The sequence below is a fragment of the Hydractinia symbiolongicarpus genome, chromosome 7, assembly GCF_029227915.1.
Source record: "Hydractinia symbiolongicarpus strain clone_291-10 chromosome 7, HSymV2.1, whole genome shotgun sequence".
Classification (NCBI taxonomy): Eukaryota; Metazoa; Cnidaria; class Hydrozoa; order Anthoathecata; family Hydractiniidae; genus Hydractinia; species Hydractinia symbiolongicarpus.
This window is the reverse complement of record NC_079881.1, coordinates 4,742,521-4,761,375: the sequence shown is the minus strand read 5'-3', so window position 1 is coordinate 4,761,375 and position 18,855 is coordinate 4,742,521. Positions and strand designations below refer to the sequence as shown.

At 31.1% G+C, this 18,855-nt stretch overlaps 1 protein-coding gene across 3 annotated transcripts in view; it reads left to right on the top strand.

Annotated features, from left to right (window-relative positions):
- LOC130648675 (unconventional myosin-XV-like) overlaps positions 1 to 18,855 on the top strand; it is a 32,334-nt gene that overhangs the window by 2,626 nt on the left and 10,853 nt on the right. For all 3 annotated transcript variants that reach the window (XM_057454733.1, XM_057454732.1, XM_057454734.1), the window contains exons 2-37: positions 814 to 918; positions 1,010 to 1,089; positions 1,271 to 1,334; positions 1,627 to 1,736; positions 2,143 to 2,217; positions 3,007 to 3,103; positions 3,460 to 3,563; positions 3,954 to 4,017; positions 4,210 to 4,323; positions 4,450 to 4,533; positions 4,984 to 5,061; positions 5,255 to 5,368; positions 5,621 to 5,809; positions 6,691 to 6,786; positions 7,429 to 7,560; positions 8,093 to 8,218; positions 8,894 to 8,971; positions 9,146 to 9,360; positions 9,560 to 9,605; positions 9,922 to 10,046; positions 10,929 to 11,061; positions 11,147 to 11,233; positions 11,847 to 11,935; positions 12,219 to 12,381; positions 12,613 to 12,688; positions 12,791 to 12,924; positions 13,064 to 13,162; positions 13,441 to 13,515; positions 13,634 to 13,794; positions 14,079 to 14,242; positions 14,680 to 14,752; positions 15,002 to 15,211; positions 15,466 to 16,522; positions 16,702 to 16,876; positions 17,430 to 17,842; positions 18,594 to 18,650. In XM_057454733.1, coding sequence (XP_057310716.1) covers positions 814 to 918; positions 1,010 to 1,089; positions 1,271 to 1,334; positions 1,627 to 1,736; positions 2,143 to 2,217; positions 3,007 to 3,103; positions 3,460 to 3,563; positions 3,954 to 4,017; positions 4,210 to 4,323; positions 4,450 to 4,533; positions 4,984 to 5,061; positions 5,255 to 5,368; positions 5,621 to 5,809; positions 6,691 to 6,786; positions 7,429 to 7,560; positions 8,093 to 8,218; positions 8,894 to 8,971; positions 9,146 to 9,360; positions 9,560 to 9,605; positions 9,922 to 10,046; positions 10,929 to 11,061; positions 11,147 to 11,233; positions 11,847 to 11,935; positions 12,219 to 12,381; positions 12,613 to 12,688; positions 12,791 to 12,924; positions 13,064 to 13,162; positions 13,441 to 13,515; positions 13,634 to 13,794; positions 14,079 to 14,242; positions 14,680 to 14,752; positions 15,002 to 15,211; positions 15,466 to 16,522; positions 16,702 to 16,876; positions 17,430 to 17,842; positions 18,594 to 18,650 — 5,262 coding nt within the window. The remainder of the gene's footprint in view (positions 1 to 813; positions 919 to 1,009; positions 1,090 to 1,270; positions 1,335 to 1,626; positions 1,737 to 2,142; positions 2,218 to 3,006; positions 3,104 to 3,459; positions 3,564 to 3,953; positions 4,018 to 4,209; positions 4,324 to 4,449; positions 4,534 to 4,983; positions 5,062 to 5,254; positions 5,369 to 5,620; positions 5,810 to 6,690; positions 6,787 to 7,428; positions 7,561 to 8,092; positions 8,219 to 8,893; positions 8,972 to 9,145; positions 9,361 to 9,559; positions 9,606 to 9,921; positions 10,047 to 10,928; positions 11,062 to 11,146; positions 11,234 to 11,846; positions 11,936 to 12,218; positions 12,382 to 12,612; positions 12,689 to 12,790; positions 12,925 to 13,063; positions 13,163 to 13,440; positions 13,516 to 13,633; positions 13,795 to 14,078; positions 14,243 to 14,679; positions 14,753 to 15,001; positions 15,212 to 15,465; positions 16,523 to 16,701; positions 16,877 to 17,429; positions 17,843 to 18,593; positions 18,651 to 18,855) is intronic.

The window sequence follows — 18,855 nt, the reverse complement described above, 5'->3', positions numbered from 1 at the left end:
ACCACTAAACTACGGCGCCGTTAACCACTAAACTGCGGCTACATTGATCCATTGTCATACATTCAATTTAAAAGTGAAAGTGAAAGATCTTTGCTTAACTATTGCTACGAATAAAATCAAAACGTTTTGATTTTATTTGTAGCTAAACTGAACTATTATTTTGCTTCTGGTAAATCTAGAATAAACTTTGAAGGTAGATTAGAGGAAAAGTCTAGAATTTCTGTTTATTTAGTCTAAAGATTTCTGAACAAATTATTTGAGGCAGTTATTCAGTAGGCTTGTGCGAGGTGTACTAACTTGCACAGTCCTGTTTACATTTTAATAACTTCTGCCCTTTTTCCAACCCATTAACAAAGCTAAATTTTTTTGGGACTAACAGCAGTCACAATTGAACTAAACATTATATTTTTTTGATAAACCAAAATATTATATTTATTCTCTTACATTAGTATTATTTTATTATTTACAAATATAAGTATGTATTTATATATACTAAAACATTTGACATTACGTTTACTTGAAGATGAGCATTGTTTCATTGTTGTACAATATAAATACAAAGTCAAACATACATGTTTTTATTGAAAATACTTTTAATTTTGGCCTTTGTGACTTGTGGCTTAGATTTTGCTGATATACTGATATAAGAAATCATATCATCAGGTGAATATGCAAAAAAGGCTTACTAATTATTGTTTGTTAGCACAAGTAGAAGTAAATGATATTGAAAAACAAAAGATAGCTAAGATTCTTTTGGACTAGAACTTATTTTTTTCATATAAGCACCTTAAAAGGTCAAAATATTTTTTTCAGGAGTCACTTGTTTGGTTTGATGATGGATCTGGTGCTGAGTATTTGGCTCCAGGCACGGTGGCTGAGGTATCCGAATCAACCGCCATAGTGCATGCTAATGGACAGGTTAGTCTACATTGTTATTGTTCCTAACAGACCTATTTAACAGGTTTTTTAAATTGTCATATTGTTTTTGTAACTTTATTGAACTCTATAGGTACATGAAGTTCCAATCCAATCATTACGTCCACGTGAAGATACAGGGATAGAAGGGGAATCTGACATGATTCAACTGAGGTAATATAGTTGTATCATTAAATCTTTAATGAAAAATGTAATTCCAGCAGCCGAGGTAGAAAAATATAAATTTTATATAAGGAAAAAACGTTTTTGAATGGCTTATGGTGCAGGAATGTTCTGTAATTTTTCTATTTTGATATGTTTTTATATATAAAAGTATATATATTTCATTTCATAGTGATCTTCATGAAGGTGCTATACTTTACAATTTAAAGAAAAGATATCATCGGAATACTATTTATGTAAGCAGCATATATAGCACAGTTATAACATATGGTGAAAACTCTCTCTAGGTTGGCAGGGTGATGACCATTTTAGGTCAGTTTTAAGTTTCTGGTGAATAGAATTTAAAAAAGAATTAAAATACATCATGTTACTTTGTGATATTGAGAATTTTTGGTATATATATTAATTATGTTTTGATGTTGTTTCATGTTAGAAAATCTATAATAGCTGTTTGAATTCCTAAAATGGTCTCGAGAAATATTTCAATTAGTTTAAATTTACTAAATTATGTCTAGTTCACCTTTTTAGACTTATATTGGTGATATTCTAATAGCTGTAAATCCTTACCAAATGTACAATGTGTATGGATTGGAAACTGTTCGAATGTATCAAAATCAGTTAATTGGAAAGTTACCACCGTAAGGAACAGGAGCTTATATAACTTGTGTTTACATTCGCAAATGAATTTATCTCTTCTTAATGCTGAACATATATTATTCTGTTATACTGTAGAAAGAAAATATGACTGAGATTATACCAAACAGTCGTGCTTAGTTCATTTTTTATATTTTTTAAATACTGTTAGGTTTATTTTGTTAAATGTATTAACTCTTGCCACCAAATGATGGACGTCCTTATAAAACAAGGCTAAAATACCAACATGCAACCTATTAGTTGTAACTTGTGAACACACAACTTTAAGATCTCAGAATGTGTGCAATAATACCTAAGAAATTTAGTTACATTATATATATAAACATAGATTTAAATGTGGTACGTTCTATTGAATAATTTATCTGACAATTCTTCTTGTCAACATTTTAGTCACATATTTGCACTTGCTAATGCTGCTCATTATGACATGATGAAGACCAATCAAAACCAAGTTATTGTTATCAGGTATGTGTTTTGTTCTAAGCTTAATTTGGTCTAGAAAAACCTATTACTACTCAAGCCAGCTAGCTACAGATACATTTTCTCATTTGCTAAAGTAAAATCAAAATTGTCATGCAAATAAACATAAACAATTCACAAATCCATGTCAGTGTTTTTGTTTGTAAGTTATTTGCAGACTATTTATTATGTGGAAAAATTAGTTAATAAATATATATTGACAAAATATAAATATTACTGTTTTAAACACAATGCTATTTTTAGAAGAACAAAATTTATAGAGAAGGTTGACTGGGTGTCATTGGTTGCAGACAAATAGCTATACTTTAGAACTAAAAATTTAGCAGAAACAATCATATTTTTACCATGTTGTTGCCCTTAAAAGAGAGAAAATGGTAAACAAGAAGGAGTGTTAGCTTTACTACAAATGTTAGCTGCTTTTTTGATGGCCAAAACATGTTCTTGTTTTGCATAACATTGCTCTAAAGTGTTGCTGAAGGTTTTTTAGTAAGGTTGTTACCATGACTATCATTCACACAAAAAACATAATTTTTCTTAACTGAAAAAACTTGTTATCATATCCATAAGCAACAAAGAATGGTAAAATTTGTTTCCTTGGACTTAATAAATTGCTTACACCTTATTGACTTAATTTCCTAACTAAAAAAATGTGTAGCAGGCAAATAAATACTTCCTCTTAATCTCGTATTTCTAATATTTTTGGGTTATTAATTAATAAATTTGTTTGTTTGTTCCAATCAGGTATGTCAAATTATGTTGATTGTTTTTGTTTAGTGGGGAATCTGGAAGTGGTAAAACAGAATCTACTAAATTAGTGATGCAATATCTTGCAGCTGCTGATACTAGTAAAAAAAAGTTGATAACAGAACAGGTAAATTTTAAGCGTGCTAAAGTGAACTTAATGTACAAAAAGAAAAAAAAGAAAATGCCATATCTATGCATTCCTTATCCTTATTTGTAATAGCATTATTGAATGGATGCATCCGTTGTCTTACAAAACTAACTTAAACTTTTGAAACACAATCTTATCTGGCTTACTTTTGAAACGGAATTTTACAAAGCTAGCTCTCACAATTTTTAGTTCCCTCATAATCCATTGAAGCTCAATTATAACCTCGAAAATAGGACTTTCTGCATATTTTTTAACTAAACTTACATTGCTTCTAGGTTGAGGTAGATTGTTCAGCATTGCATTCAACTTGTTAAATTTTTTAATTTTTTTTTTAGGTTTTAGAAAGTACACCACTGCTGGAATCTTTTGGCAATGCAAAGACCTACATGAACGATAACTCAAGTAGATTTGGAAAATTTATTGAAATAGAGTTTGACAAGTATGTGTACATTAAATGCGAAAATTCGTTTTTTTCAAATCTTCTAACTGTTACACACAAGGTTTAAAACATATGTAGTAAACCAAGTTAATGTTGATTATTTGTTGTTGTTTTACATGCTGAACCAAATGTTTTACGAATTAAAATTTTTAATTATAGTTTTGGTTTTAGGCATATTTTTAATTAGTTATATATAAATTTAAAACATATTTCTCCTATTTGTAAGTACCTATAACAATAATGACAACACAAATCAAAAATAAAATCTTCACTTACCAGCACTTCAGAAAATCTGACATAGTTGGTCAGATTTTCTGAAATGGTTCTAGTGTTGAGTCAGTTATGATTTTGATTTTTTTTTTTATAATATGTTTTGTTTTTTACTTTTAGTGGACATATTGCAGGAGCATCAGTATCAGAATATTTGTTGGAGAAATCAAGAATTGTGCATCAAGTAAGAGTTTTTTATTGGTATAAGTAATCCTGCACAGTAATCCTGCACGTGTCATTTGCTAATTTCAAGTCAATCAAATGTGATCTCACACATGCACCGTTGTTCCTATAAGAATTGTTTCATATCAATTTTTTGTTATTTTAAATTGTTAGAATAGAACAAAAAATTCTAGTTTTGTTTCCTATTTTTTAGAACCCTGGTGATCGCAATTTTCATATCTTTTACGAGATGTTGGCTGGACTGTCAGAAGGAGACTTAAAAGAGATGGGACTCACTCATCCAGATGCCTTCTTTTATCTCAACCAGGTTCGCCACCTCTTTTATTCCTTCTCATTCCTTCTTTTAGGTTGAGTTGTGGTTCAAACAGGAAGGTCTCTATGAAATGCTCAAATAACTATCCGTTAAATATAATATGAAAACCGTTTATTATAGGGATCAAATTCTTCTATTCCATTAAAAAATGATGCACAAGATTTTCAACGTGTTATTGCAGCAATGGAAGTGTTGGGTATTAATGTAAGTTTTTTCTCCTGCACTGGTTATTCAAGTTTTTCTGCTGCACTGGTTGTTTAAGGGCTTTAAATCAAGTAAAGGATTTTGATCTCATTGTCAACAATATTAGGCGTCATGTGTTAACTACATGAATGTAAAAAAACATTCTGTTAACATTCCTAATCTAAGATATGCTTTCCCTATTTTATTTGTTGTATCTATGTAATCAGTTGTATAGACTTTTAAATTTTATTTTTATGAAAATCTCTCAGCAATTAGAATTATCAATCTTTATGTACTGTAAATTATATCTAACAAGCGAATGCTTTCTCATATTTAAAATGTCCTGATAAAACAATGCAAAAATGCTGGTTTTGTACGATACCAGTCCTTAGAATTAGATACGTAATGCCTGTTTCACTCTCTCTCTCTCTATTACTCTTAATCAGATTTTTTTTGAAAATTATGTTTTAGTCAGAAGAAAGAGAAGGAATATTTTGTATTTTGGCAGCTATTCTTCACCTTGGAAATATTTACTATGGACGGACACAGGTAAGTTATTTGGGTATGCTCTAATTAAATAATATTTAATTATTTCTTGGAATTTTATGAAATTTCTTTCAAATGATTTCGAATTGTTCATTAACTCGAATATTGTTGTTTGTTTTGTTAAAAATTGTTATGACCCTACATGTTGCGTAAAAACCCCTTTTTATGGGTTTATATAAAATTTCTTTCATTTCAGCGCAATGGTCAAGAGGCTGCTGTAATAATGAACCACATTGAAGTGGAATACATTTCAAAGTTATTACAAGTCGAAGATACTGGTGTTGCAAAATCATTGACACAGAAAGTCACTGTAAGAAAATTCTTTATTTTGCAGAAGTATTGTGTGAAGAAAAACTAAATAAAATTAAAAAATTTTCTTGTCAAAAATTTGCAAGTCTGTTGTTTTAAAAAAATTATAAGATATAGGGGAATAAATTGGCACATGAAAGTAGCTTGGTGTAAAAAAGCATTGCGTTTTATAGTTACGATGAACAACTTCTATTTGTTTCATATATACCTAAATGAAGGTGCCTTTAACTATACTTTTTCTTCGTTTGTTTAGAGTGCAGCTGGTGAACGCTTCCACAGTCCATTTAATGTTGAACAAGCATTAGATTCGCGTGATGGTCTTGCACGAGCTCTGTACTCACGTCTGTTCACATGGCTGGTCTCAAAAATCAACCAGATATGCGTACCACAAGTTGAAGGATTGTATTTGAGAATTGCTATTTTAGATATATTTGGATTTGAGGTATACATAATTTGTATAAACCTTTCCACATTGCATTCTAAGCTAGGTCACAACTTGTGCATAAGAAAAAAGGTGGTTAAAGGAACTAACGTTAGATATTTCAAAAGTAATCTTAAAACTTTAAACCACTCTGAAATAAGTTTAACTTAAAGCATTTAAAATATTAGTGTTGAATAAAAAGGTATTTGTTTCGCAAATACTCACCATGAAAACTGGGCTGTGTTACTTTTGTCGAAGAGCCAAGTTATTGTGAATTTACAGCAGCTCTACTCCTGCTTATGCTTCTGTGTACTTCATTTCGTTTTGAACAGAACAACAAACCAAACATCAAAACCCCAAAATTTACCAATGTTGTTCATTACACAAAAACTTCCCTATAAATCCCCTGTTTATATTTGGATTATTTTTTGAAGATCAAGGGAATATAAAAAATATTTTGATGTTTTTTGCTTTATGCGTAAGCTCTTATTCAAGATAACGATCAGATTTGCATGCAATAAACTTGTTTAATCTTGTTTTGCATTGTGTTTTTATGTCACAAAAATAAATTGAATACTAAAAGATTTGCAAAATTGCTTGAACATTTTTGATCATGTGCACAATCATTCAAAACTGACAAGTTCTTGTTTTGTTTTATATTTCACTTGGAAATACTTTGACATTAATTCCCCTTTAACTTTTTTGTGCCTTTATTCATATATATTAAAATATCTCTATAGGCATATAGAGATAAATAATATGGCCAATGCTTCTTCTGATGGTCCATAATTTTAACCAAGTTATTCGTTTTGTGCATGTATTCTATGCTACATCATATTATTATATATATATTATATATTATATATAAGTATTACACAAAGTATAATGCTTATATTTTTTAGGATTTTGAAACAAATGGATTTGAACAGTTTTGCATAAATTATGCTAATGAGCATTTGCATGCATTTTTAATTGATCACATCTTCAAACAAGAACAGGTGAGAAAAAAGTTTTTTTAAGTTATCACAAAAACATGTATACTGGAAAATATAGTTCAGTTAGGAACCTTACAAAATTCAGCAGAATTTACTATATGTAATTAAAAAACAAACATTTACAGCAATAAAATCTGGGATTCATCATAAGGTATATTGTCAAAATTTAAAATAAATTAAAAACTAAAAGTAGAAACTGCTTCCACTTTCTAACAACACAAAAATCACATCAGAAAAATATTATGTTACAGCAAATTACTCATTATAATGCACCTTTTTTATATAAAAAACAGCCTTGCTGTATATGTCTTATATTTTATTCTGTAATTACTTAACATACACTGACTCCCCTCTCAAAATTTTGTTTGCGGCTTTTAAAGAAAAGTGTCCAATTGAATGTTTGAGTATAGAACATTTATTTGTAATTAAAAATAACAAATATTCTTTTGTAATGTTATGATATGTTTTTTCTTCATAACCTTGAACTTTCTATTTTTTTAATTTAAATACTATTTTAAATCTCATAAATCCTGATTTTCCTAAACTCTGATTTTTAACATTTAAAAATGCTAAAATATAGTAACAAAAATAATTACTGTGTCCTTAAATAGCGCACTGCTACATCCAATGTATTGTTTTTTGTAGCAAGAATATGAAGCTGAAAATATTCTATTTGATCCAATTGAATATGAAGATAATATTGAGTGTTTGGATTTGATTGCGAAACCTCCTGTTGGCATCATCCATATCCTTGGAGATGAAAGTAATTTTCCGCAGGTGAGTGTATCAATTGTATAAAAAAATTACTTTGGTGCTTACTAGGCATGATGGGAAGCTCAAATTGTGTTGTTATTTTTAATCAAAGGCTACATAAATTCACATACTTTTATCGAAGTTCATCAGACTATCTATATTTAAAGCTCTGTGTTGTTATTTTTAATCAAAGGCTACATAAATTCACATACTTTTATCGAAGTTCATCAGACTATCTATTTTTAAAGCTCTCATTTATTTTTTAGCACCTGTGCAACCATTTCTTTCCTATTTTGTTGAAAAAGAATGTTAACTTACAGTTGCAAATAATTAATTTTAAACTTATAAACCTCTCTAAAACCATTCTTGCAAAGGTCTATTTTGCTTGTAATGCTGTCAAAACTACACGGTGCCCAAAAATGCAGTGACATTGTTATAGATTCTATAAAAAGGAAATTTTGACATTTTGTTTACCATAAATTGTTGTTAGATATTATGCAATGGTTTTATTTTTGTCTTTGTAAGTAAATGTGTGTCAAAAATGGTTTTTATTTAGGCTACTGACCGAACCTTTTTGGAAAAATGTCATCAACAACATGGTAGAAATAAGTATTATGAAAAACCTCGAGTTCACGGTGCTGAATTTGGTATCTATCATTATGCTGGTATTGTGAGATATCAGGTAAGACTGCTTCTAGAGATTTTATGAGATAATTTTGTGTTATAGCACGTTTTTAGTCATGCTTGAATCACTATAATACTATTGTTAACTAATTTTGTTTCTACTTGATCTGACAAACTTAACTCAAGAAAAAACTCAAAAATTTTTGCAGAATTTAGGTTACATTTAAGAAAAATGCAAAAAATTTGTAAAGTACTCTTGAGAAACTCTTTTTGATATGCTGCATGGTTATAATAATTCCTGAGTTTTTACATTTTTCTATTAGACACTTATATGCCAAATATTTAGGTCCGATACCTCTAAGAGCTTTAGATATTGGCTGTTACTCGAAACTACCCCTAAAAATCTCTGTGAAATTCTTATAATCGGGAAAGTAGTAACTTTCGATAGGATTACCCTTATGACTTGAAACTTACAAGACAACTTATTTTATTGATTTTGGTCACGTGATTAATCTGATTACCCGATTTTTATGGATTTACTCGAAAATCAGGAAAAAACGAATTTCATAATATTTTCGAAATACCCTGGATCGAATATGGCTAAAATATTTGAAAAAAGTTGGTATGTGAAGTTTTAAGCACAATGAAGTATTGTATTCTAAGTAATTGTATGTTTTTTTTATTGTACTTTTCAAGCAACTTTGTCATTTAGAATATCTCATTTTATCCATAGGTTGATATGTTTTTGGACAAAAATAGAGATATTGTACGCCCTGAATTACTAGATTTGCTAATTTCAAGTCAATCAAATGTGAGTATAAGAAAATAGCATATGTTTTAAAAACTAAAGTGGTTTGAATACCAGGAGAGTATAATGAAAAAGTCAAAGGTAGTGCTTAATTAGAAGAGGCTCCAAATTTTATGCAATAAGGACCAGAGTTATCCACCTGAAATATTTGATTACAATTGAATGTTTTTTTTCTAGTTTATTGCAAATTTGTTTCCGGAATATGTTGACAATCCAAACGTTCATCTTAGTCAAGCATCGTTTTTAGTACTTAATGATATTGAGCGAAGTCGAGCACGCACAACACCAAATAACAGCTTGACACGTCGAAGTAAATTCAATATGGGATACATACCAACTGTAGTTGGTTCTTTTAACGAATCATTAAATAATCTGATCAATAAAATGAATGAGTAAGAAATCTTCCTAAATTTTACAAGGATTGGTGATGGTATAGTTAAATATTTTTTTCTCTTTTATTTCTTCACGTAATTCACAATATGACAACTATTTAGTTGAAAGTTTTGGGCTGCTATTTTGAATCCTGTTTAACTACAACCAAGGAATAAGTAAAGCTTATAGCATCATAATAACATTTTTTTGGAATTTCAGGTCATCACCTCACTTTATTAGATGTATAAGACCAAACACAGAAAAGGTACATAACTTTGTATTGCGTTGTTTTTTAACACGCCTCACTGTTATTTTTATTTATTGACTAAACATTAATTTCCTAAATGTTTGTCTCTATACTTTGACTTAATTTACTATGGTGTTTATAAATCATCTTGCATTACTTTGTGCCAAGAAATGTTTTTTTTTTTTAAAATTCTTCTGTTTGCTAGCAAATGTTTTGACCCATGGGCCTACTACAAGTCTATATATATAATCTTAAATATGTCTCATTTTTAACTGTTTAATTTCTCCAGAATTCAATTTATTTATTTACATGCGCCTTGCTCTTTTGCTTTCAGTCTCCTATTCTGTTTCAAGAAGGATTAGTTTTGGCTCAGCTCTTATATACTGGCATGCTTGAAACCATTCGAATTCGGCAGTCTGGATATCCAATAAGAATCGAGTTCTTATCATTCGTAAAAAGGTATAAATTATGATATTGGTGGAAGACTATTGTTATTACTTATCTAATATTTATACAGGGTAGACTTTCAGTGTTTCTAAGCAGCGCTACAGGTGATGCATTCTGCATGTACAAACAAGATATACATGTCTGTGCTATGAACCTTACCAATGTCTTTATTATTATGAAGTAAACCTTCTAACTACTCAGGTACACACTGAATCTGCTAAATATTTGTTGGGTTACGACACAAATGTTTTGAGAGTTTTCACATAATTCAAAAACTTCAATATAAATCCTAAATTTGGTGAGCTTATGCTAATCTGTTTTAACGTATTTTCAATAAAAAATGAGCTTGTAGTGGAACGATTTTAAAAGCATGGTAAGTCAGATTAAGGTGGCAGTAAAACTTTAGACTAAATAATAACAATAATTACTTTATCGTATATTTTTTGAAGATTTATCAAAATTTAACTACTTTTAGTTACCACAATAACTGAAGTGTGTATTTGACTAATAACTTCTGAGTTTAAAATATTCAAGGGTTGACACTTGTCACAATGAGAGAACAAGATAATACAAACACATTGTCAAAACTAATTTTGGAAAATGACTTTGTCAGTGCCTTTAATAACAAGATATGAAACACAACACTGTTCTATTATGACTTATTGACAAAAATAATAGCAGAAAATTCTAGGAAATCAAAAAAATCAAGAAAAAATCATTTGTTTCAACAGAATCTTTATTAAAAGCTAAGCAAAGTCACACATTTTATTATTAAATGTCATGCACAAAGAAATTTATGACTAATTAAAAATACCACATACATTTTATGCCCTACCACTGAACGGTATTTATTTAACAGAAATGTTTTTGTGTATTATGTATTTATTTTTATAGATATTTCTGTTTACATGGACCTCAAAAATTAAGTTTACGGAATCAACCATATGACAATACCAAAAAAATCTGTGAGTGTATTGCGCAAAATTATCCAGAATTTAAAGATGATTTTCAAATTGGACAATCGATGGTAAACAAAGTTTTTTTTCTTTGAAAGTGATAATTTATAAACAAATGTATATATATCTTAAACATTATTTTTTGTTTTTTTTTAGGTCTTTATGCGAGAAAAATGTGAAAGACATCTTGAGGAAGTTCGTTATCAAAAGTTGAGGGAAAATGCCATCATTATACAGAAGAATGTAGGTTGCTATTGTTAAAACGCAATGTTTCACATTGATCTGTTTGATGCTTTACTGTAGTATTCTAAAAAAGCTTAAAAAACTGGAATACCCAGCGCTATTTTTGACTCTGAATTGTTTCTGTTATTATTACCTGACTGATACAAAAAAACAGTTAGTATGAAAAGTATGAAAAACGGTCAGTATCTGTTAAGTACAAATTTCTAAAAATTAGGTTTTGAATTGTAAATATTTCTTGTTATACTTGTTTGCCAGATCTGTTGTAAAGTTCTAAAATTGATAAAATAATAAAAAATAATGACTAACACAACAACAAAATAATGTATATACAATTTGTTTTTTGTGCACAAATATTCTGATTTAGTAGGTTGATGACGTAATCTGGTGTTATACTTTTGTGTAGGTAATCTAGTGATATACTTTTGTGTAGGTAATCTGGTGTTATACTTTTGTGTAGGTAATCTAGTGATATACTTTTGTGTAGGTAATCTGGTGATATACTTTTGTGTAGGTAATCTAGTGATATACTTTTGTGTGGAAAATTTGTTTGCTAATGTAAAAACAGTTTTGTTGAGTAAGATTGATACATTAACGAATGCCTAAAATTGTGTAGGTAAAAAGATGGATTGCTCAAAATGCCTATATTCGGAAACAGATTTCCGTTGTTGTTCTGCAAAGCCATACAAGAGGATTTGTGGAGAGGTAAATATTGTTAAGTCATTATGTATATATGTTTTCCATGCTTTTAAACTTAAAAGAATACTAGATATATGCTTGCGTTTTAACACATCTTTTTCTAAATATTTTGTTTTTATTTTTCGTGAAAATCCTTTTTAAAATTTTAATCACTAGGCTAAGGATAATATGTTTATCAGAACAAAAATATACTGGATCTACCATAGGGTTTGCAGCTTGTTCATTTACCCATGTTCTCAGAGTAAAGGAAAAAAATTGCGTACTGCATGTACCTTTATGCCTTGTTTAGAAAGCGGTATCAACGAGCTATGCGTGGTATAATCAAATTTCAAGCTTTATACAGGATGTACAAATATCGCAAACATTTTGTGCATAGCCGAACCAACGAGCTACATCGAATTTCAAAACGACAACGGGAGTATTTGTCACAAGTTCATTACAGTGATAGATTGGTACGTCATTTAGCTATAAAGTTTTTTGTGTGCAACAGTGGTTGTTATTATTGTTGTTGTTTATTCTATTGATTTTATTTTTACTTATATTGTTTATTGTTTTATTGTTCATCTTTGTTCTTTCTTGTTTTTGCTGATCTTATTGGTGTTGTTAAAACTTTATCTCATTTTGTAAATAAGACAAATTATATAGGTGTCAGTAAAAAGTCATCTTTTTCAATTTCTTAACAGGCTTATGATAAAATCATTGATGTTACACGATTTGATATTCCTCCTGATCTGGCGGTCATATTTTCAAGGTTGCAAGGTAAATTTATCAATTTGAAAATAAAGAGAGACATTTCTATAGTTGTATTGATGGTTGTGTTGATATTGTATATTATCAACAAATTTTTTTGTTTTATCTTAGCATGGGAGCCTTTGCATCTTGACTATCACATATGTGGTGTTAGTGATGTTACACCATGGGATTATGCTCAACGTTCTTTGCCCGGCGATATTGATATATGTCCGTTCTCGAAGTTTGCAAGATTGCATTTTCAGGTATGTCATTATGGTCTAATATCTTTTATCGCATTCTTCAGTATTACTGCAATGCCTGGTTGTTTTAAATTTTTTGCCCGGCATATGTTTGTAATGCTTACATTAACGACTTAGCCATTCTAAATTTCGTTCTTTTTAGGACAATGTTCATTTCTCCTACACCAGAGTTCCATTGAGAAGTTCATTGTTAAAGATGAAATATACTGACACATTAGAAGCAGTCATGCTTTTTAAACTGGTGGGTTGAGATGTTCTGTTAAATAATACTACATTACTTCAGCCATCAATAACCTGCAGAATTTCTTTAAAACTTACTCACTGCCTTTAAAATCGTTTATCTTTGCTAATGGTAAAGAGAAAGCCATGTTTTGTTGAGTCTTCAACTTGTCTTCAATTATATTTATTGTCTTCAATAAATTCTATTTAAAGAAAACTCACAGTTTTGCTGTTGCTTAGAATTTGTCTAGACTTGCATTTAGAAGTGATGTTTTAAGTTGTTTTTTTCTGCTTGTGTAGATCATGCGATTCATGGAAGATGCATCAATGAACGGGTTGAGACAATTAATTCTTGGCAATTTTATCGTCAACAAGGTAAGTATTTTAGAAATAATATCCCTTTTAATTTATTTTACATATATAAAGCCTAAATGTGATAAATGATAAAATATTTAAAAAATCTTCTTTGCATTTTCTGCTTTTACATATTTAGGGTGTTCGTCACCGTGAGTTGCGTGATGAAATCTATTCTCAACTCTGCATGCAAACATGGAAGAATCCGAACGAGAAAAGTTTACAGTATGGTTGGTTATTAATGGGTTTATGTTTATGCTGTTTCCCGCCATCACCAAGAATGTACAAGTACTTGCTCAAGTAGGTGTTGTTTATTGTTTAGATAAGTAACTCGAGATGCATTTCCTTAAAAATTTTTAGCCACTGCTTGAGTCCTTGAAGCAAAGAAGGGATTGACTGTGTATTGAACAGTCTAAAAACACGAAGAGATTGTTTTGAACGTTGATCAAGTTAGATAATATGGAATTACTATTCTGCTTTTAAATCTTAACAGTTAGCCAACAGTAATTTTAAAATAGAGAAAAAGGCTTAGCTTTTTTGACAAAATCATTGTATAACTTAGGAATGTGACTCTTTCAAATTAGATATGTGTCTGACCAAGGTATTGGAGGTTTTAAGTCGTACTGTCAAAGAAAAATTTTATGCTGGGATGAAGATGCAACTGGGCGTTTGTTCCCACCCACTCTGTTAGAATGGAAGGCGTTGAAAGAACTTGCAAACTTGTCAATTGAGTGTGAAATGGCAGATGGTAAGTTATTGGTTAATGATGAATGAAATAATTTATATATACGATTGTGTACATATTTTCAAACTTCCATATTATTTCCCTTCTGCTTTTACCCTTTTCACAAAACATGGAATTTAATAACAATTTGCAGTGTGCAGTAAGTGATGAAAACTAGAAATAACCCCGCCCTTACTCAACATCATCCCCCTTTCGTCATTGCAAACGTTTCTAACATCATATAGTATCACAAAGCTTTAGTATGATTAACCTTTTTCTTTTATTTAATATCTGATAGTAAGTTGTACGGTTGTTTTCATCTCTGTAGTTTTTTGTGAAAGATTAAGGTTTGGATCCTCCTTTTTATGGCACTATAACTACATTTGAGTTTTGAATGCTTACAGCAAGAATTGATTTTTACCGCATAACGTAATATACACTAATGCTTTCTTAATTTTCAGGTTACCAACGTATTATTGAGGTAGAGTCGAGCAGCACAGGTGAAAATATGGCAAAGTCTTTTCTTAACATTAGGTTAGTATGTTCTGTTTCTTTCTTGTATAGGTTCAAGTATGTTAGAGGGAATGCAGGGCACTTTTTTTAGTACATTTTTCTTGTATCTCTGAATAAATTTGTCATAAAAAAAAGCAAGTACATCTGTTCTGTTAGAACATTGACTAAACTCTTTTCACGGGATTTAACGCTATGAATTTCTTTTGCATTCTGCATTTTGCAGTAATTTAAAAAATATGATAGGCCATAAAAGTGACTGTTTATTTTTAGAGACATCGCAGACCCTGCAGTTTCGGGATGGTCATTTTATCTTCAATTTGAGAGATCCTGTCGTCTTGACTTGGCGGGCTGTGATCCCTTGTTGGACCTTGTGTCTGTGTTGGAGCAGCCTCCAGCTTTCCCATGTAGCCTTGCTGGTTCAATTTTGTCACTGGATAGAAGCAATCCAATCAATTCATCTCGAAGAGAGATTATTATTGAGTAATTAAAATAATTTTTTTTCATATAATGCATAAAATTTAACGATGTTTATTTTCATCTGAAACAAAAAATTATGCTATTATTTTACCACCACTCATTTTATTATTTACATACAAGTTTATAGTGAGAAGGGTTTCAATTTTAGTTTAATTAGTAGTTCTGTTGATCGACAATAAGACTTAATGTACTAAAACTTAATACTGACACATTCAACCATGTTTTCGTGTTACCGTAATGAGTTAAATTTTTTTTAGATCTCACAAACCATTTACAAGTCGAACGAAGGTTGAACGCATGCGTCAGCATTATTCCGAAGAGCTTGAAACTCAACCATTGATTCTTAAACAACGTCAACAGGAAGTGCCAGTTGTTGACGTTCCAGTGCAAGAGCTGTTCCCATCACCTCGAAATGACTACCCCTTGTACGATAACATTCAGTTGAGTGATAATGATTTCATAAACAAACAAAATGAACGGGACAAGTTGCGTTATTTCGAACAGGAACGATACAATCAAGAAATGGAAGACTTTTACCAACAAGAACTGCGAAAAGCTAGAGCACCATACCCAAAACCTAAACCTCATATGAGACAGCAAGTAGCGCCACCACCGCCCCCAGCACCACCACCACCACCCCCAGTACCTGATTCAAGCACTACTTCAACAAATTCATCTAATGCTAACACTTTAAAGAAGAAAGAGAAGAAATCCAACAAGCCGCCATATTCGTTAGAAGAAGTATTGCAGAGATCAGGAGAGTTAAAAAAGAAACGAGATAAACGTGCAAGTAAAAGTACGTCACGTGACCCTATGCTTGATCACACCATGAAACATGATAAAACATTTGGAAATAAGTTATACTCTAAAATAGTTGATTTGAAAAATTCTGAAATGAAAAGACAAGCTGAACCAGAAACGTATACACTTGGTGAAATGTTGTCACAAAATAAGCAACAACAAGCTTATTTGAGACAAGGGGAAGATATTTCCATCTCGAATGACTTCAGAGCAGGATACACTCCTTACTCGCCAGAGCAGGAAAGAAGAAACCAAAAAGGCTCACCAACTATACTGGGTCCTGGAAAGTCAGGTGGCTCGTTAACGAATCCGTCCCGACGTCGATTTCAAAATATTGGGAATGTCTTTGAGAAGAATAAAAATTCTATTCGTTTCTCCCAACAGAAAAAACAGAAAAAACCATATGCTGTGAATTACGGTAACAAACCGTCTTCAGTTTCTGCATATATTGATCAGTTGTTTGGGCAGATAGATAATGAAGACAGTGACCTCATGCATGGGGATTCCCTTGTGGTAGGTATTATAATGCCTGGCTTATGATGTAATATTTCTAATATGTGATTTACACTACAAACAGGTCTTAAGACGGCTTTTCAAATTAACCCAGGATTTTGATATCCTAGTATTTGTAAGTGTTTATAACCAGTTTTTTTTTCTTAACTTTATTTTTTCTATCGTTGCAAACTTTTCAGGGAAAGATTAAAGGAGGCGGGAAGGATAGCTACTACCCTCAACGAACTACGATCAACACGAATAGTCACATTTACTCATCAGTAAACTCAAACAGTTCACAAGTGCAGTTGATTGATCAGCTTCTTCATCAACAACAAATGCTGCAAAATACCCTGGCAAAGATCAAGAATGATGGTAAGCCAACCAAAGTTATCAGATAAGTAAGAATAGGCAAGTAAATAGCCAATCAAAGTTGTCTGATAAGTAAGAACAAACAAATGAATAGCCAATCAAAGTTGTCAGATAGTAAAAATAAACAAATAAATAGCCAATCAAAGTTAACAGATAAGTAAAAATAGGCACATAAAAAGATATTTTATGTGAGCAGAAAGTTACCAAGTTTGTGGAACTATTGTTGAGATCGAGGGTAAGTTTCCTTAAAACTCATTAATCCTCCTCAACAACTTCTATTTTTGTCTGATATCTACTTGAATTGCCTTGGAATCTTTTTACCATTCTGTTTTTATCATGTGGACTTGTCTTTGCAATTGGTTTATATATTGTTCTAACCTAGTCCGTGCTTTTCTGTGATAGGTGCGAATGGGTTAAATACTATGTTTTCTTTTTGTGATTAGAATTGACTGTCTTTGTAAACGTGTAAAAAGAAATGCAGATCTCTTTAATTATTTCCCTTTTTGTTTAAAAAAGCTGAAAGGGGCGAAATATGAGCGTAAAATTGATTTTATAGGTCGCACAAAGTGGGATGATTTTCAGATACCCAGTCCACAACCGAAGAAGGTTTCATTTGGTGCTGATAATAAAAAAACAATACTTTCCCAGCATTTTGATGGAAATGCTATTTCACCAAGATTAAAAGAGTGGCTTGATATACCGCCGCCGCCCAGTATTCCACCACCTCCACCCCCTATTCAGAAAGACTTTAACAAATCAATCAGAGCGCCACCGAACGGTATAAAAGATTTGCTGAAGGGATTTGAAGAGAATGCTTCAAACGATCTTGTTCAGTCTCGAATTTATGATGGCTTGCCGAACAGTAATGCGTTTTCTGATATGCTGACCAGATCAGTGTTGCACTCTCGGAGTAACGAATCCTTTCTAACGTATGGAAATACAAGGTGGAAAGTCTTCTTGAAAAAAGAGGTTTGATCTTTAAAATAATAACCTTTTTTTGTCTGTCTGTTTAACTTTCCCCCGCATAGTCATCCACTACTTCGTGCCAAGGAAGCACAAAGTATACAGAGTTTACTTTTAACATCTAAGTCTAGCAAATAAACAAGACTGGTCACAAAATCAATCTCAAAATGTACTCACTTGTGATAACCTTAAGTCATTATGATCTATAATCGTGGACAAAATTTATAAAACAAAGCTAGTTTTCAAACACAGACAAAAGGGTAACATGGTCACTACTCTGCAACTGTAAAGGCCACTTTTGTGCACACGTAAATCAGATAGAGAGTGTGTGAAATTCGCTAGTCCTTAAGCGCGTCCGCGCAACGAAATAATCCACATCGCGGCGCACACAGGTCGTAAAATTCGGAAAAGCAATTCAAGAGTACTTAACCATATCCGAACTCTGCTTTAAACATTGAAAAGTTTATAATGTGCAAATCTAACATGGAAACAGCCAATGTAACCACATGTAGCATTCAGCTGCTGCATACGGGTACATTGGCTGTTTCATTATATATTGTCCATGATGGAAAATAAGAACTTATCAACAACATTAACATGTTTTTTTTTTTGCGAAATTTTAATTTTTGTTTTTATCTTTAAACTATGTATTTAAAGTTTTTAAAGAGCTTTTTCGATCTCCTAATTGTAAGCATGTTCGCATAAAACTGTCATATTTATTAGTTGGTGACGTTTAAAGTTTTTTTCTTTAACTTAGATATTTTACCCAAATGAAATAATGAATGCTACTCTGAAGCATCTTATCTACAGACAGGTATGTGAAAATTTGATCTGCTACTAATCACATGCGTGTGAGCAAGGTGAACAACGGCTTTGGGAGTAAGGGACGGATGGGCGTGTGGGGGAGGGAAGGCATTCATTATGAGATATCTTTTTTATATAAATATAGTACTCGAATAAATTTATTTGGTTATTTACGTATTATTTTTAGAGGGAACATATTATAGTAAACTCAGCAA